The sequence below is a fragment of the Dermacentor albipictus genome, chromosome 1 (assembly GCF_038994185.2).
Source record: "Dermacentor albipictus isolate Rhodes 1998 colony chromosome 1, USDA_Dalb.pri_finalv2, whole genome shotgun sequence".
NCBI classification, from domain to species: Eukaryota; Metazoa; Arthropoda; class Arachnida; order Ixodida; family Ixodidae; genus Dermacentor; species Dermacentor albipictus.
The window spans coordinates 115370064-115382561 of record NC_091821.1 but is presented as its reverse complement, the minus strand read 5'-3'; the positions used below and the strand labels follow the sequence as shown (position 1 = coordinate 115382561).

At 48.9% G+C, this 12498-nt stretch overlaps 1 protein-coding gene across 2 annotated transcripts in view; it reads right to left on the bottom strand.

Moving 5' to 3' along the window:
* LOC139049489 (uncharacterized) overlaps nucleotides 1–9121 on the bottom strand; it is a 51363-nt gene extending 42242 nt beyond the window's left edge. The window contains exon 1 of one of the 2 annotated variants that reach the window (XM_070525002.1): nucleotides 9096–9121. In XM_070525002.1, the coding sequence (XP_070381103.1) occupies nucleotides 9096–9106 (11 nt within the window). In that variant the 5' untranslated portion in view covers nucleotides 9107–9121. Of the gene's footprint in view, nucleotides 1–3794; nucleotides 4206–9095 lie in introns of those variants that run through there. The other variant, XM_070525005.1, reaches the window with a different exon arrangement.
* Nucleotides 9122–12498: the final 3377 nt, after the last annotated feature.

Here is a 12498-nt window from a genome sequence, read left to right as displayed (position 1 = left end):
AGACGGTGAGATGGAATTGCGGGCCACTGGAGTGGAGCCAAGAGCGCACGCCAGAGAACACCTTGGCAGAGGAAGAGCATTGTCTTTCCCCAACACCAACGCTCACTCGTGACAGCCAAGCTCTCTCGTAGACGTCTGACATTCCACGGAATCATACTGGAGAAGAATAGGTATAGGTTGGCGAAACCGCAGCAGCCCATATCTGGTTTTATGCTCTGGAACGGCGGATATCGGTTTGTGGCAGGGCTTTCTATACAGAAGTACTACTCTGTCAGTTCACGAAGCTATAAAGCCAACGGTGGTGTCCTCACTCAAGTAGAAATTCGTTATTAATAACTTAGTCTCAAGATTATACAGCTGTGGTGCAAGTATGGTCAAGCAAAAGTGCAAAAGTGAAGGCAAGTTGGTGTTGTATTGTGAAGGAAAGAAGAGCTTCACGTCTTCTTGCATTCCTAAGAGAGAATGGTATCATTTACGTGTGGTAACTCACCGCACTGACACTGTAAGAGACTCTCAGGCGAAGAAATCGTGCGCCTCGATCGCCAGGCTAAACCCGCCTCGAAGCCATTGTAGTGCAAAGAAACACGGGCAAAGAAGAGGACAGGACACCACGGACGCCTGCTGCTACAACCTACCACAACGAAAGAGCACGAGCTCTGTACAGTGGTCGTGTTGTGTCGTCTAGCACTCTTTTACTACATGTCAAGCGTTAGATGCTAAATGGCGTAGGCGTACTATATACCGAAATGCAATTGCTTGAGCGTATACTTCTCGTGCAAAGGCTTTGCAATGCTGCTCATCTCATCAAGATTTTTTTTTTGTTTTTCTTTTCGCAATGACTGTCCAGACTGGCAAGATCACCTGCCTTCATCACCTAAAACACTTACTCTGTCGATGAGGAGGCGGAGAAGAATTAATGGTGCTACGGGTGTATCTAGCCTTGCAAAAGTTGCCAGCCGCCCCAGCACCACCCATCAAGCGCAGTACGGCCCGAAGCCAAAATAGAAGGCGACGTGCGGGTCTTGGGAACTGCCGATAAGTTCACAAGACATTGCACATCTTTATTTCTTTTCTTCGGTTCACCTTCTTCTAGGGCATTTCTTTCCGTTTGTCTCATTCCCTGCAGAGTAGAATGTAGGCAAATATGTGCTTGCTAAACACTTTGCCTTTCAATAAAAATCTCGCGCTCTTCTACACTCTGTCCTGCATATTTATTTATTTATTTATTTATTTATTTATTTATTTATTTATTTATTCAGGTTTCCTTACAGGTTCCGTCAGGAACATTGAGTAAGTGGGGCGATTGAATCAAACACTAGTTTGACAGAAGCAACGCAGATCAAATAATACATTGTGGTTACATATTACAAATAAATAAAAGAAAGGTTAACATGACACAAGTACACTATAGTTACAAAAAGGTTATATTACGCTGTTTCATTCTTGGTCATGGTCAAGCAAGCAAGAAAGAGTACCTGCTGTTACGCACGAAAAGAGGTGCATGAATGCGGAATTTAAAGGCAGATTTCTCTTTATGGTTACTGTAGCTACTCCTGCATTTAACTTCTGAGTGAAGACACGAGTTATAGAAGCCACGCTTGCATCCGCCGTCGCTGAAGTTTCTTATCAGTTTCAATTAGAGTTTCACAGCGGACACAAAGGCGGAGCTGGGCCCGTATTTTCTAATGCTCTATTTCGTTTTCCATTCTTTCTATCACGCGGCGCGCCGAGTGACTGATTCTAGCGATAACGGCGGCGTTCGGGTCGTGTCCGAGCCAATGACGAATCGCGAAAAAAATCGGGTAGCCGCAGTGAGGTACGTGAAACGCTTTGTGCGTGCTGCTGAGGTTGTGTAATCACTATAGGGTGCACAAATGACGTAACCAAATGCATAAGGGACATTTACTTACGCATTAGAAACCTTACACTGCCTTACATGCTTATACACTGCATGCTTGCACACACTGCATGCTTGCACATGCTTGCACACTTGTGGGGATCCTATATATGGTCTAAGCTCGCAATCATGCTCGCCCCCTATTCGTAGTGGGGCCGCCATTGACAAAGGTGGTGGGCGCAAATTGGCATCCCTCTGTCTTGCTGCCCAAATCTCTTTACCATTTCTGGTTTAAGGCTCGCCATTTTCGGACTACGTGTCGAACGCGGAAGTGCCATAGGCGAGCAAGCGTGAAATTTCTGCAAGAAATTGCACACTTGTGGGCCTTATAGCTCCTGATGAGCACAGGTTTGACTTTGATGGATCACAGCTACGATGGCTGAGTGAGCTCTCTCAAACGCGACCACTCCCGCTTGGATCGACAACCGTATGCTGCCGAGTTATGCCTCTCTAAACGCCAAGCGAGAGACCAAATTTAGCTTCGATTGCGTCATGCGTGGCGCAACAGCAGCGCCATCCGGCCACGTGACACATGCATGATGGGGTAATGCCTCGTTTCCTCTACAGAGCGATACCCGAGTAAGGCGCGTGTTTATAGCACGGTTGCAATAAGCAATAGTATTGTAATATGTTTTGGTTAATTACAAGCGGTTTTAGCAAGCGATCCCATATGCATTACAAACTGAACGATGTTTCACGTCAAAAGGTAAAGTAAAATGTAACGACATAAAATACGGCTCCTACACTCAAAAGCGATTTGTAGCCGTAATCTCGATTTTCATTCCCCGCGCCTCAATTCAGAGTTGGTGCACTCCCTCTCGCGATACCTATTCAACACCACCGTCTTAATGCACCATTAATAATTATGGAGTTTTACGTGCCAAAACCGCGATTTAATTATGAGGCACGCCGTTGCGGGTGACTCCGGAATAATTTGGACCACCAGGGGTTCTTCAACGTGCACCTAAATCTAAGCACCACGGGTGCTTCCCATTTCGCCCCCATCGAAACGCGGCCGCCGTGGCCGGTATTCGATTCCGCCCGACCTCGTGCTTGGCAGTTCAACACCAAAGCGACTAAGCAAGCACGGCGGGTTTAATGCAACATTCCTTGATGAGGTCGATGGGAAGTAGTGCTCACTGTCAAAACATATTCAATGGGAACTCCTGGGAAAACACATAGTGCGGTCGACACACGTAGATTGTGCTGATAAACACACGGACGCACGCATGAAAAAAGGGAGAAAAATAATGTCAGACCGCAACGGTATGCTTTCGTGGCTCACTTTATCAAGGAATACCTTTACGATGAGGTGTTCACTAAAAATCGGTCACACGTGTTCTTGGGTGCCCGCCGCACTTAAAGCACGGAAGCGATGACGCAGCCACGTCACTTTCTTCTCTGTGATCGCGGGGCAGCTATGGCACGCTCGATATTCTCGTTATGCGTATCTCTGATGCGTCACGTTACGAAGGCACTGAATGATACACGACATTCGAAGGCAATATGCGTCAGTCGTCTTGTAATGCGCGCGCCACACGCCTATTCTATGTTTACGCAAATATTAAGAGCTACATTACCCGAACTAAATGAATGGAGCAGAAATCCGCAAGGTGCAGAAGGCAGCACGAAAGGAACGTTTTCTATCCAACTGAAAGCGTTCCACAGCTTCCATGCAGGAGGCAAAATAGAGCATTTGTAACCGCACCCACGCGGACGATAGAGTCATTGACGCCTTAACAATAAGCCTCTTGTCTCCCGCTGAGAGAGAGAGAGAGAGAGAGCATATAAGGAAATCGAAAGTGCTGTATAGGACAAGCGCCACGAGCGACGACTTGTAGTGATCGCGGCTGACGCTTGTGCTGTCTACATACGAACGTATACAGGGCGCACTCACCGGTTCGCGAGTTTTACCGGCTGGGAGGCTCAACAGTCCATAAAGCTCGGGCGAGGAAAAACGGCGCACGTCGTCTCTCCACCTCTCGGACGTATTGCAGGGAGAAGTGAGCAGCCGGCTGAGCGCGGACCCGCGGCGTTGTTCCTCTTCGCATAGACGGCGGAAAACGGACGCGTGTACAGGATGCCGAATGGGAGAAATAAAAAAATAAAAGGACCGCGTTGCTGCGCAATGGGGTGGGTGTTCTTGAGATACGGCCGCTTCCTCCGTCATGCAGCCAACAGCTTCGACAGCTAACGGCGCTTCTCGGAGCGCACGCCGGCGCTTTGGCTCTGCCGCGTCGCGGACAACCTACAGCTGCTGCGCACGCGGCGCGAACTCCGCTACCTTGGCGGCCCGCCTATGTCGAGTCAGCGCTGTGACGCGTCATGCCTCCGCGGCCGGCAGCCGCTCGCGCCCGAAGATCGCCTCCCGAGACCGCACGCGCGATACTCCGTGCGCGCGGCTCGCTTTGAGCGCGTGCGACGACGCGGACGATCGTGGAGCGAGGTATCGCCGCGGCGCGGAATGTGCCAGCCGGCCATCGAAACCGCCAAAGTGGGTCGCGTTTGCCCAGACATCACGCTCGGTTCCTCAACGTGTGGCACTGATCTTTTCGCGATGCAAGACAACGGGCGTTTCTGCCTCCGGCCGATCTGACGCGTGAGATCGCCGCGTACGGTTTTTTTGATAGCGGAACCGCATCTCCATACTGGAATGCGGTTGCTGAGCGCTACCGCCGTTTCCTTGCCTTTATTTCCACTTTTTGCATGTTTATAACTTTATGAGGAAAAAAGAGTGTTCTCGAAGCCTGTGTTATGTTTTAAGGAAAAGAGAAACGATGAAAAAAAAAAACTGTGTCGGAAAAAAAAGTGATAAGTGAAACACCTGAAATAGATGTCATGCCAACGACAACTATCGAGACTCAAAAATAGCACAAGTATCTTTCTTCGTTATTACGCACTATTATTATTAATATTATTTTAGTTTATGGGGGAGTGAGCGTACCCAGTTACAATGAGAGGCATACAAAGAAATCACCTTGCTGAGACAGTGGGCATGCTCAAGACAGTAAGTATGCTGCAGCAGTGAAGGGCAAACAACGCAGCAACTGAACGTCGCGTTCAGCTGTCTGCATAACAGTCCGCATAAATCGCTTTCTCCTAGAGAAAGACCTCCCAGGTGATTCACATTCAAAGATACACTTTTATGCTTCAGTTCCCAGCTCCTAGCGAAACGTATGTCTCCTTGCGTCTCTTTCTTTTCCTTTCTTTTCTTTTTTTTTGGGGGGGAGGGGGAAATTTATACGCTACATCATCATCATCAGCAGCAGCATCATCATCAGCCTGGTTACGTCCACGGCAGGGCAAAGGCAGAAAACTAAAGCAATGTTTGACAGTCTCGGAAGAGAACAGCAGTTTACGATAGATAGCGAGGCACTGGAAGTGGTAAGGGAATACATCTACTTAGGGCAGGTAGTTACCGCGCATCCGGACCATGAGACTGAAATAATCAGAATAATAAGAATGGGCTGGGTTGAGTTTGGCAGGCATTCTCAGTTCATGAACAGCAGGTTGCCATTATCCCTCAAGAGAAAAGTGTATAACAGCTGTGTCTTACCAGTACTCACGTATGGGGCAGAAACCTGGAGGCTTACGAAAAGGGTTCTACTTAAATTGAAGACGACGCAACGAGCTATTGAAAGAAGCATGATGGGTGTAATGTTAAGTGATAAGAAAAGAGCATATTGGGTGAGGGAACAAACGCGAGTTAATGACATCTTATTGAAATCAAGAAAAATAAATGGACATGGGCAGGACCTGTAATGAGGAGAGAAGATATTCAATGGTCGTTAAGGGTTACGGACTAGATTTTAAGGGAAGGGAAGCGTAGCAGGGGGCGGCAGAAAGTTAGGTGGACGGATGAGATTAGGAAGTTTGCAGGGACGACATGGCCACAATTAGTACATGACCGGGGTAGTTGGAGAAGTATGGGAAAGGGCTTTGCCCTGCAGTGGGCGTAACCAGGATGATGATGATGATGATGATGATGATGATGATGACAGCTTTCTGTTGCTTAATACGTGCCACATAAAAGTGTTTTTCCGAGCGTGAAAGAAGCCCGCAAATGCACGCGAAGTGCCTCGAGTGGCCAGTCGCGCGGCTATTTTGCCTGCGTTCGCGGGCTTCTGCCAGTCATCCTGTCATTCATATTCGTTCTTACCACGCACAATAACTGAATGGAACCCCTTACCATCAGACATTTACACAGAACCCGACTTAACCAACCTTCAACATCTAAGTTGCTCACGACTAGCCACGTAACCCCACCACTTTTACTTTACAGGGCTTTTTTCTTTTTTCCCCGGCAGAGTCTGTTGCTGTGTTGGTTTTCATTTATCTGGCCTTTTGTTTCTCCTAATATAATCTAATCTGTTCTCTTCAATCTTTGTTTGTGACCCGGAGTTTCACCAAGATAGAAGAATCGCAAGAGCGAGAGCTCTCCACAAAGGATTCCGTATAGTGCCAGGGATGTGGTCTATGTGGACGCGGCGGAGTACGCAAATATACAGAGTATGTCGATAGTTGCTACGAGTCCAGAGGGTAACTCCAGAGTTGGTGGCACCGTAAAAACAGGAAAGGCACTGTGGAGGCTGCCTTAGCATTGGCAATAGCCTCCACGGAGGCTAACATCGTAGTCAGCGACTCCAACACAGCCGTCAAGAACTATACCAAAGGAAGAATCACGCCGGAAGCGCTGACAGTTTTAACCAACTTTCGTGAAGATGAAGACGTTCACATTATATGGGCACCCTCACACTCCTCCCTTCTCGGGAATGAGTAGCGCACAACCTGGGTCGAGAACTGACGGTCTGAGCAGGTGACACGCAACATATACTGGGAACGGAGAGAGACCGGATAATCAGCTTTAACGAGATCACCAAACACTATAAATTGGGGAGGGCCCATTTACCCCAGGCACACTCCTCGCTAAGTAGACGGCATGGCGCCTCTTACCAACAGATACATATCCGAACCCGGTGGCCTACCACCGCTGGTATACCCGTACCATTACACGGATAGATGTAGATTATGTCAAGAAAGGGTGGACCTACAACACATGGTTTGGGCTTGTCCTCGGACGCCCACACATAATAAAATCCACAAGACCAGAGGGCAGTGGGAGACCGCGTAGCTCAGCTGTGCACCGGAAGAGCAACTTAAGGCAATACAGCAGGCCGAAGATGCCGCCAGGGCCCAAGGGCTTGAGGCCGACATCTAGGTAGAGAGGCCTAGGTCTCAAATCTGCTCTACTAAAATAAAGTTTATTTCTCTTCTTCCTCATTTTGTCTATGACCTATGTTTTCACTCTATATTACTTTGTGCTTTCTTTTTATTTGTTAGTACGATGTGTAATCTGTAACAATGCTTGTGCACCCCCCCCCATGTAATACTCCCGTAATGAGGGCCTTTGTGGGTTATCGTGAACAAAAAAAGAAAAAAAAAGAAAACGTCTGGTATACAGCTGTACATGTCAAGGAGGAGATATTGGGCCGCGAATACGGCGACGGCTGCTCCTTGTGTCTGTGTCATCACCAGGAAATGTTATACACTTGTAAGCCTAGTACAATCATACAAATTTGTGCAAGAAACACAGTTTGTTGAAATTTTCGCGGGTGGGCTACTTTCCAGCATAGCGTGACGACCGCTTCGTCGGAGCTGGAGTGACCACCGCAACCTCCAACAATCATCTTCAACTAATGCGAGGAGCCGTAGAAATAAGAAATCGGTTCAACTTTCTGGCCTCGTCTTTTTCTTTTCGTTGTTATTCTGGTATTTCATGCTGAATGATCATTTTAGCTTAACGTCTCAGAGCAAAAAATACCTGAGGGTCATCCATTGTTTGGTGCACTGGCGTTTTTTGCATTCCGCCGCCATCGAAATGCGTCCTCTGCGACGGCCGGGAATGGAGCTCGCTATCTCGTGTTCAGTATTGAGAGCGCCATATAGCCGGTGGCGTAGCCAAACATTGTTTTGCAGCGGGGTGGTGGCACGCACTTGACCGGAGGCGGGGAGGGTGAGGGGGAGAGGGAGGGCTGGGCAGGCCGTATGCTAACATAGAAGTGTCGGAGAAGGGGCGGGGTGAGGGCATGTGCTTGGTGTGTGCCCCCCCCCCCCCCCCCCCCCTCTGCCGCGGTTATGCCATTCCACTGAGCCACTACGATGGGTCCTGGAATTTCCTGGCCTTCCTGAGCAAGGCTGCAGCGCAGATGACACGCGGTAGATATTCAGATTTCCTGATATCCAGATCAAACTGTGCCCTGATGCAGTATAGTGCATTTGGTGTACGCGTCACTTTTTCACGTTCTTAACTCTTGATCAATTTTGAATGGGAAGAGTTCTACGACAGCAACGATTCTATTTCGCCTCGTTTCCTACAACCAGCACACATTATTGCTAGAAAACTTTCGTGTTTTTTTAATTCTTTTTTTTACTGAGACACCGACGCGAAACTTCCTGCTGTGCTTCACTTAAATTTCTTTAACTCATTCGTTAGGGTTGCTGTTTCGGCGATTCTGTGGATTCTCAATTTTCTACCCTCCCAATCTTAATAATAAACTGGCCAGCTTTTAAACAGAGCATCACTGCATGACCCATACTACTGGACAGACGTTTGAACGCGCATCACCATGCAAGTATCAAGCGGCGTGAATCCCCACAGAAATACCAGACTCCGCTTCCCGGCGTGTACAGGAAGCGATGGCATCCTCTTTTCGAAATACTAAGCCTCTAATCCAAGCCTCCGAATCCAAGCCTCCGAATCCAAGTTTCCTAATCCACTCCTACTAATCCAAGCATCTCAGTTCTTTTCTTAGTGTATCTTGTAAATGCGGTTATTAGGTCGGGTGACGATTACAATATTTTGATGTGGACTTTAACGATCGAGGAATGTAGTCCAACCATTCTCCATCGTGCGCGTGCGAGAATAAAAATGAAGTTGATGGAGTAAGGACCCGAGCAGCAGTAAACATTACCAAAAATGTAGATGCAGCAAAAGAGAAGCAAGAGATTTCTGAGTCAACTTGATGGGGCAGGAAGCCGGCTTACCTATGTGAGGTGCTGGAACGGTGCACACATAGAACACGTCTCTCCGTAAGCGCGTCGCTACAATGGACCCGCAGATATACCCGCAGATTTTTTTGCGTATCCGCAAGCGTTAACTCAGTAAGCGCAATGGTGAAGGTAAGAAGCTCACGATTACCGAATAGACATTCCGAAGACACCAACGAAGACGACGGTCGCGGAGCGGCAGCAGCAGACGACGGTGGAGCAGACGACACGACGGTAGCTCCGCCTGCCAGCTCCTTGGCAGGGCTTTCCATGCGCTTGCTTGGTTGCCCTTCGGGTATGCAGCCCACGCAGCCAGCGACTGCGGGAGTTCGCGGAGCTGTCATGCCGGGTGACTGTACCGCGGCGCCGTCGCTTAAAAGCGATGATTGTGCACGGTCGAGGTCAGTGTATGACTAACGGTGGCTTTCTATCTACGTGTTGTGATAAGATGCCCGCGGCAGGATAAGTGCCTCCCCGGTTCATTCGGAAGGGCTGGTGGTGCTGGCAATCGATGATCAAATGATACGATGTAGTAACGAGAACGCATACATAGAGGGCCGTTCTTGCGGCGCGCTTTCAGTAGTACACGGTCTTTCATCCCGTGTCTAGAAGACACAGGACGGTCATTAAGAGTAAAATACCGTCGAGGCAACCCTGTCACCCCCCCCCCTCCTCCCCTTCACTCTCTGTGCGGTTAGAAAAGGGCGACGTAGATGGGGTGGATATTATACGACACGCTTTATTTTCGGCTGTCAAGACATTGTCACTCGGTAAATTCCCCGTCCACCATCTCGCTGGTCGGGTCATTGCTATCTCGAAATCAGCCAGAGTCCTTTGGCACGCGGACGCATTCTAAATCGTGGCTCGACAGAACGCAGAGGTCTGGACAGCGTGTGGAGGCAAACAGCTAGACGAGGCGGCCGACTGTACTTTCGTAGCGCGCCGGTTCGGAGTGCAGGAAAACTACGCAGACATCATCATTAGGCCTTCTTGGTATATCTATTTAAACGGGAAATAAGCCACCTTATCAATGCGCTTGCTTTGTTTAAAAACAACTTCTCGTTCTTCTCGATTCCCGTCCGTGTCAGTAGCGTTTTGAAGGGGCCGAAGTGCAAAAACGCTCGCGTACATGATCTAGGTGCGCATTAATGAACCCCATGTGACCAAAATTAATCCAAAGCCCTCCATTGCGTGGCGTCTCTCACAGCCTCAGAGTTGCCTTGGGACGCTAAACCCTGTGAATCAGTCAGACTTCTTGTTCTCGGAGCACTCATTTTGATGAAACAACTTTCCGATCCTGCGCATTTTGGCCATCCCACATTCACCGGATTAAACGATTTGTGTGTATGCCCGTGCATATTCGGTCGTTATATTTGATCTTTTTAGTCGCCTATGAGCATTCATTGCAATTAAGTCGCTCACTAGCGAATGCCTTTGACCACATTTGCAGTGATTGCCTGCGCTACCTTTGGTATCTCGGGCATCGCTATGTTACGGATGGCTGGGAATATTCTTTTCAGGGAATGCGGAGAAAAAATCTACGAGGTAGGGCGACACGTTGCCATGTTTCCTCCACTGTCGCTCGCCGTGGAGTAGTGGATGGCTGTAGAAACCTTCCCACAGAACGCAGGAAAACAATAATAAAGAAAGTAAACCGCACGTCAAGCAACGTGGTAAAGCAATCTGAGAAAGCATCCATTTTAAGCACACCTCGAAATACCCATATATATATATATATATATTCACGACATTGCAACACGCCCAGGACTCGTGCATAATATTAAACTTGTCTGGTCGGCTGTACTATCGCGTATTTTCGAAGGTGGACTGCTTTCACGCTGTTTTTCCTCGCCTTATCCTTTCTCCGCGGAGGCAACAAGCCTTGCGTTGTGACTGCCCCTTTCTCCATCCCCTATTGGCCTCGAGCTCCACCACTGGAAAAGCTGGCGCCACCGTCGGGGTGACGTGCTAGGAGGGATCACGTGGACATAGCGGCCGCGTCGGCTGCTTCGGGAGCGCCGAAGCGAGCTGAAAACGAGTTTAAATTCCCTCGTACGCTGCGGTCCTCATTTAGTGGCGAAACTTTCCCGCTTCGAGTGTCTCCTTTACAACGCTTGAAAGCACTACAATAGGTAGTGGCTGCCTTTGAAGGCGCGCAACATGGTAGGCTACTGCTCGGTGCCGCAGGGCCGAACGCACGCAACGGAGGCCGGTGTCAGCCTTATTCACACGTAGCCGCAGGACAAGAAGCTGCGTGAAGCTTGGCTCGCGAAACATAAAACCGGCAAACAGTTATCGGCTACAACTCGGGTATGCAGCAAGCACAGACGCGAGGAAGATTTCTGCTACGGCGCCGGGTCTGCAATGTTCGGAAAACGCGCACTGAGACGCTCGCCCGAGACCGCTGCCCGACTAATGTCATGACGGTTTGGTCTATGAACTTCTCGATGCTATAGATACCGGCAAGTTCAGTGGAGTGGAAAGGCAACGGTAAGAAGCACATTTAAAAAAAGCATGGCATATGGTCATGTTTGTGTTATGAATTAATGCACTGGATTACAAAAAAGGAGCAGCGGGAAATTGCATGCTGAGAACAGCGATAAATATACAGTGCGACGCAACTCGAGAAATAATATTGAAAGGTCAAAGAATTTAGAAGAAAAAAAAAGATTTAATCGTCGTGACGGCATATCACAGTCCCCGTAGGCGTCGAAGTCTCTACAATGAAATTATTTTTGAACAGCTCTGATAGCGCCCACGCAACAATGGTTGCTTGTTTACTGTCAAATGCTCATATTCTGCGGCCTAAAGCTCATGGCACGGTGCGAAAACGCGCGCGCGGAGAAAGCGAAACAGTGCGCGGACAAGCATGTGGACACGCAGTCGGTCGCTGCGAATCTACGTGATCACTGCATTGAGGCTTCGTTTCTGTCATTTAGTTATACAAACACTATAAGACCTTATTTCACATAGCTTGCTCTCAGCGTTTACCTACCTTTCACGCAAGAAGCCGGTTCGGGAGACTCCATCGCAGCTACCGCGCGCAGTGGCGTTCACTGGTAAAGAGATAGCGTCTGTAAACGATTGTGTGCTTTCAGTTTGCCCAAGATTATTATTTAGACAGTAAAAAACTTCTCTCGTTTCGAAAGTGTTTACAGAAATGTCCGGGAGAGCTCGCGCGTGGTGTTTTCAGTCAGCGCTGACAGCAAAACCTATGAGGAGCGCGCCGCGTGATCCCTCATACTACGCCAGCGAGGCGCTTCCGCTAGATGGCGACTCCGTAACTCCTCGCCGCCAATACGCAGCAACGCCGCCGCACTTGTTGTTCCACTCGGCTGAATTTTCCCTCTCGAAGGCTGGGTCAGATATTTCAAGGCCTACCCCACACTTCTAGAAACTTCTCACTTAAGTGATGACGCTCCCGGGAGAGATGGAACCAGACCTCCCGGGGCACTTTTGCAAGCACTTCGTGAAGGCCTTTGCTGTCCGCCCGCCGAAGCATCACAGCGTGCTAGCCAGACTTGGTATGAGCACTCGACAAGAAATATACGAAC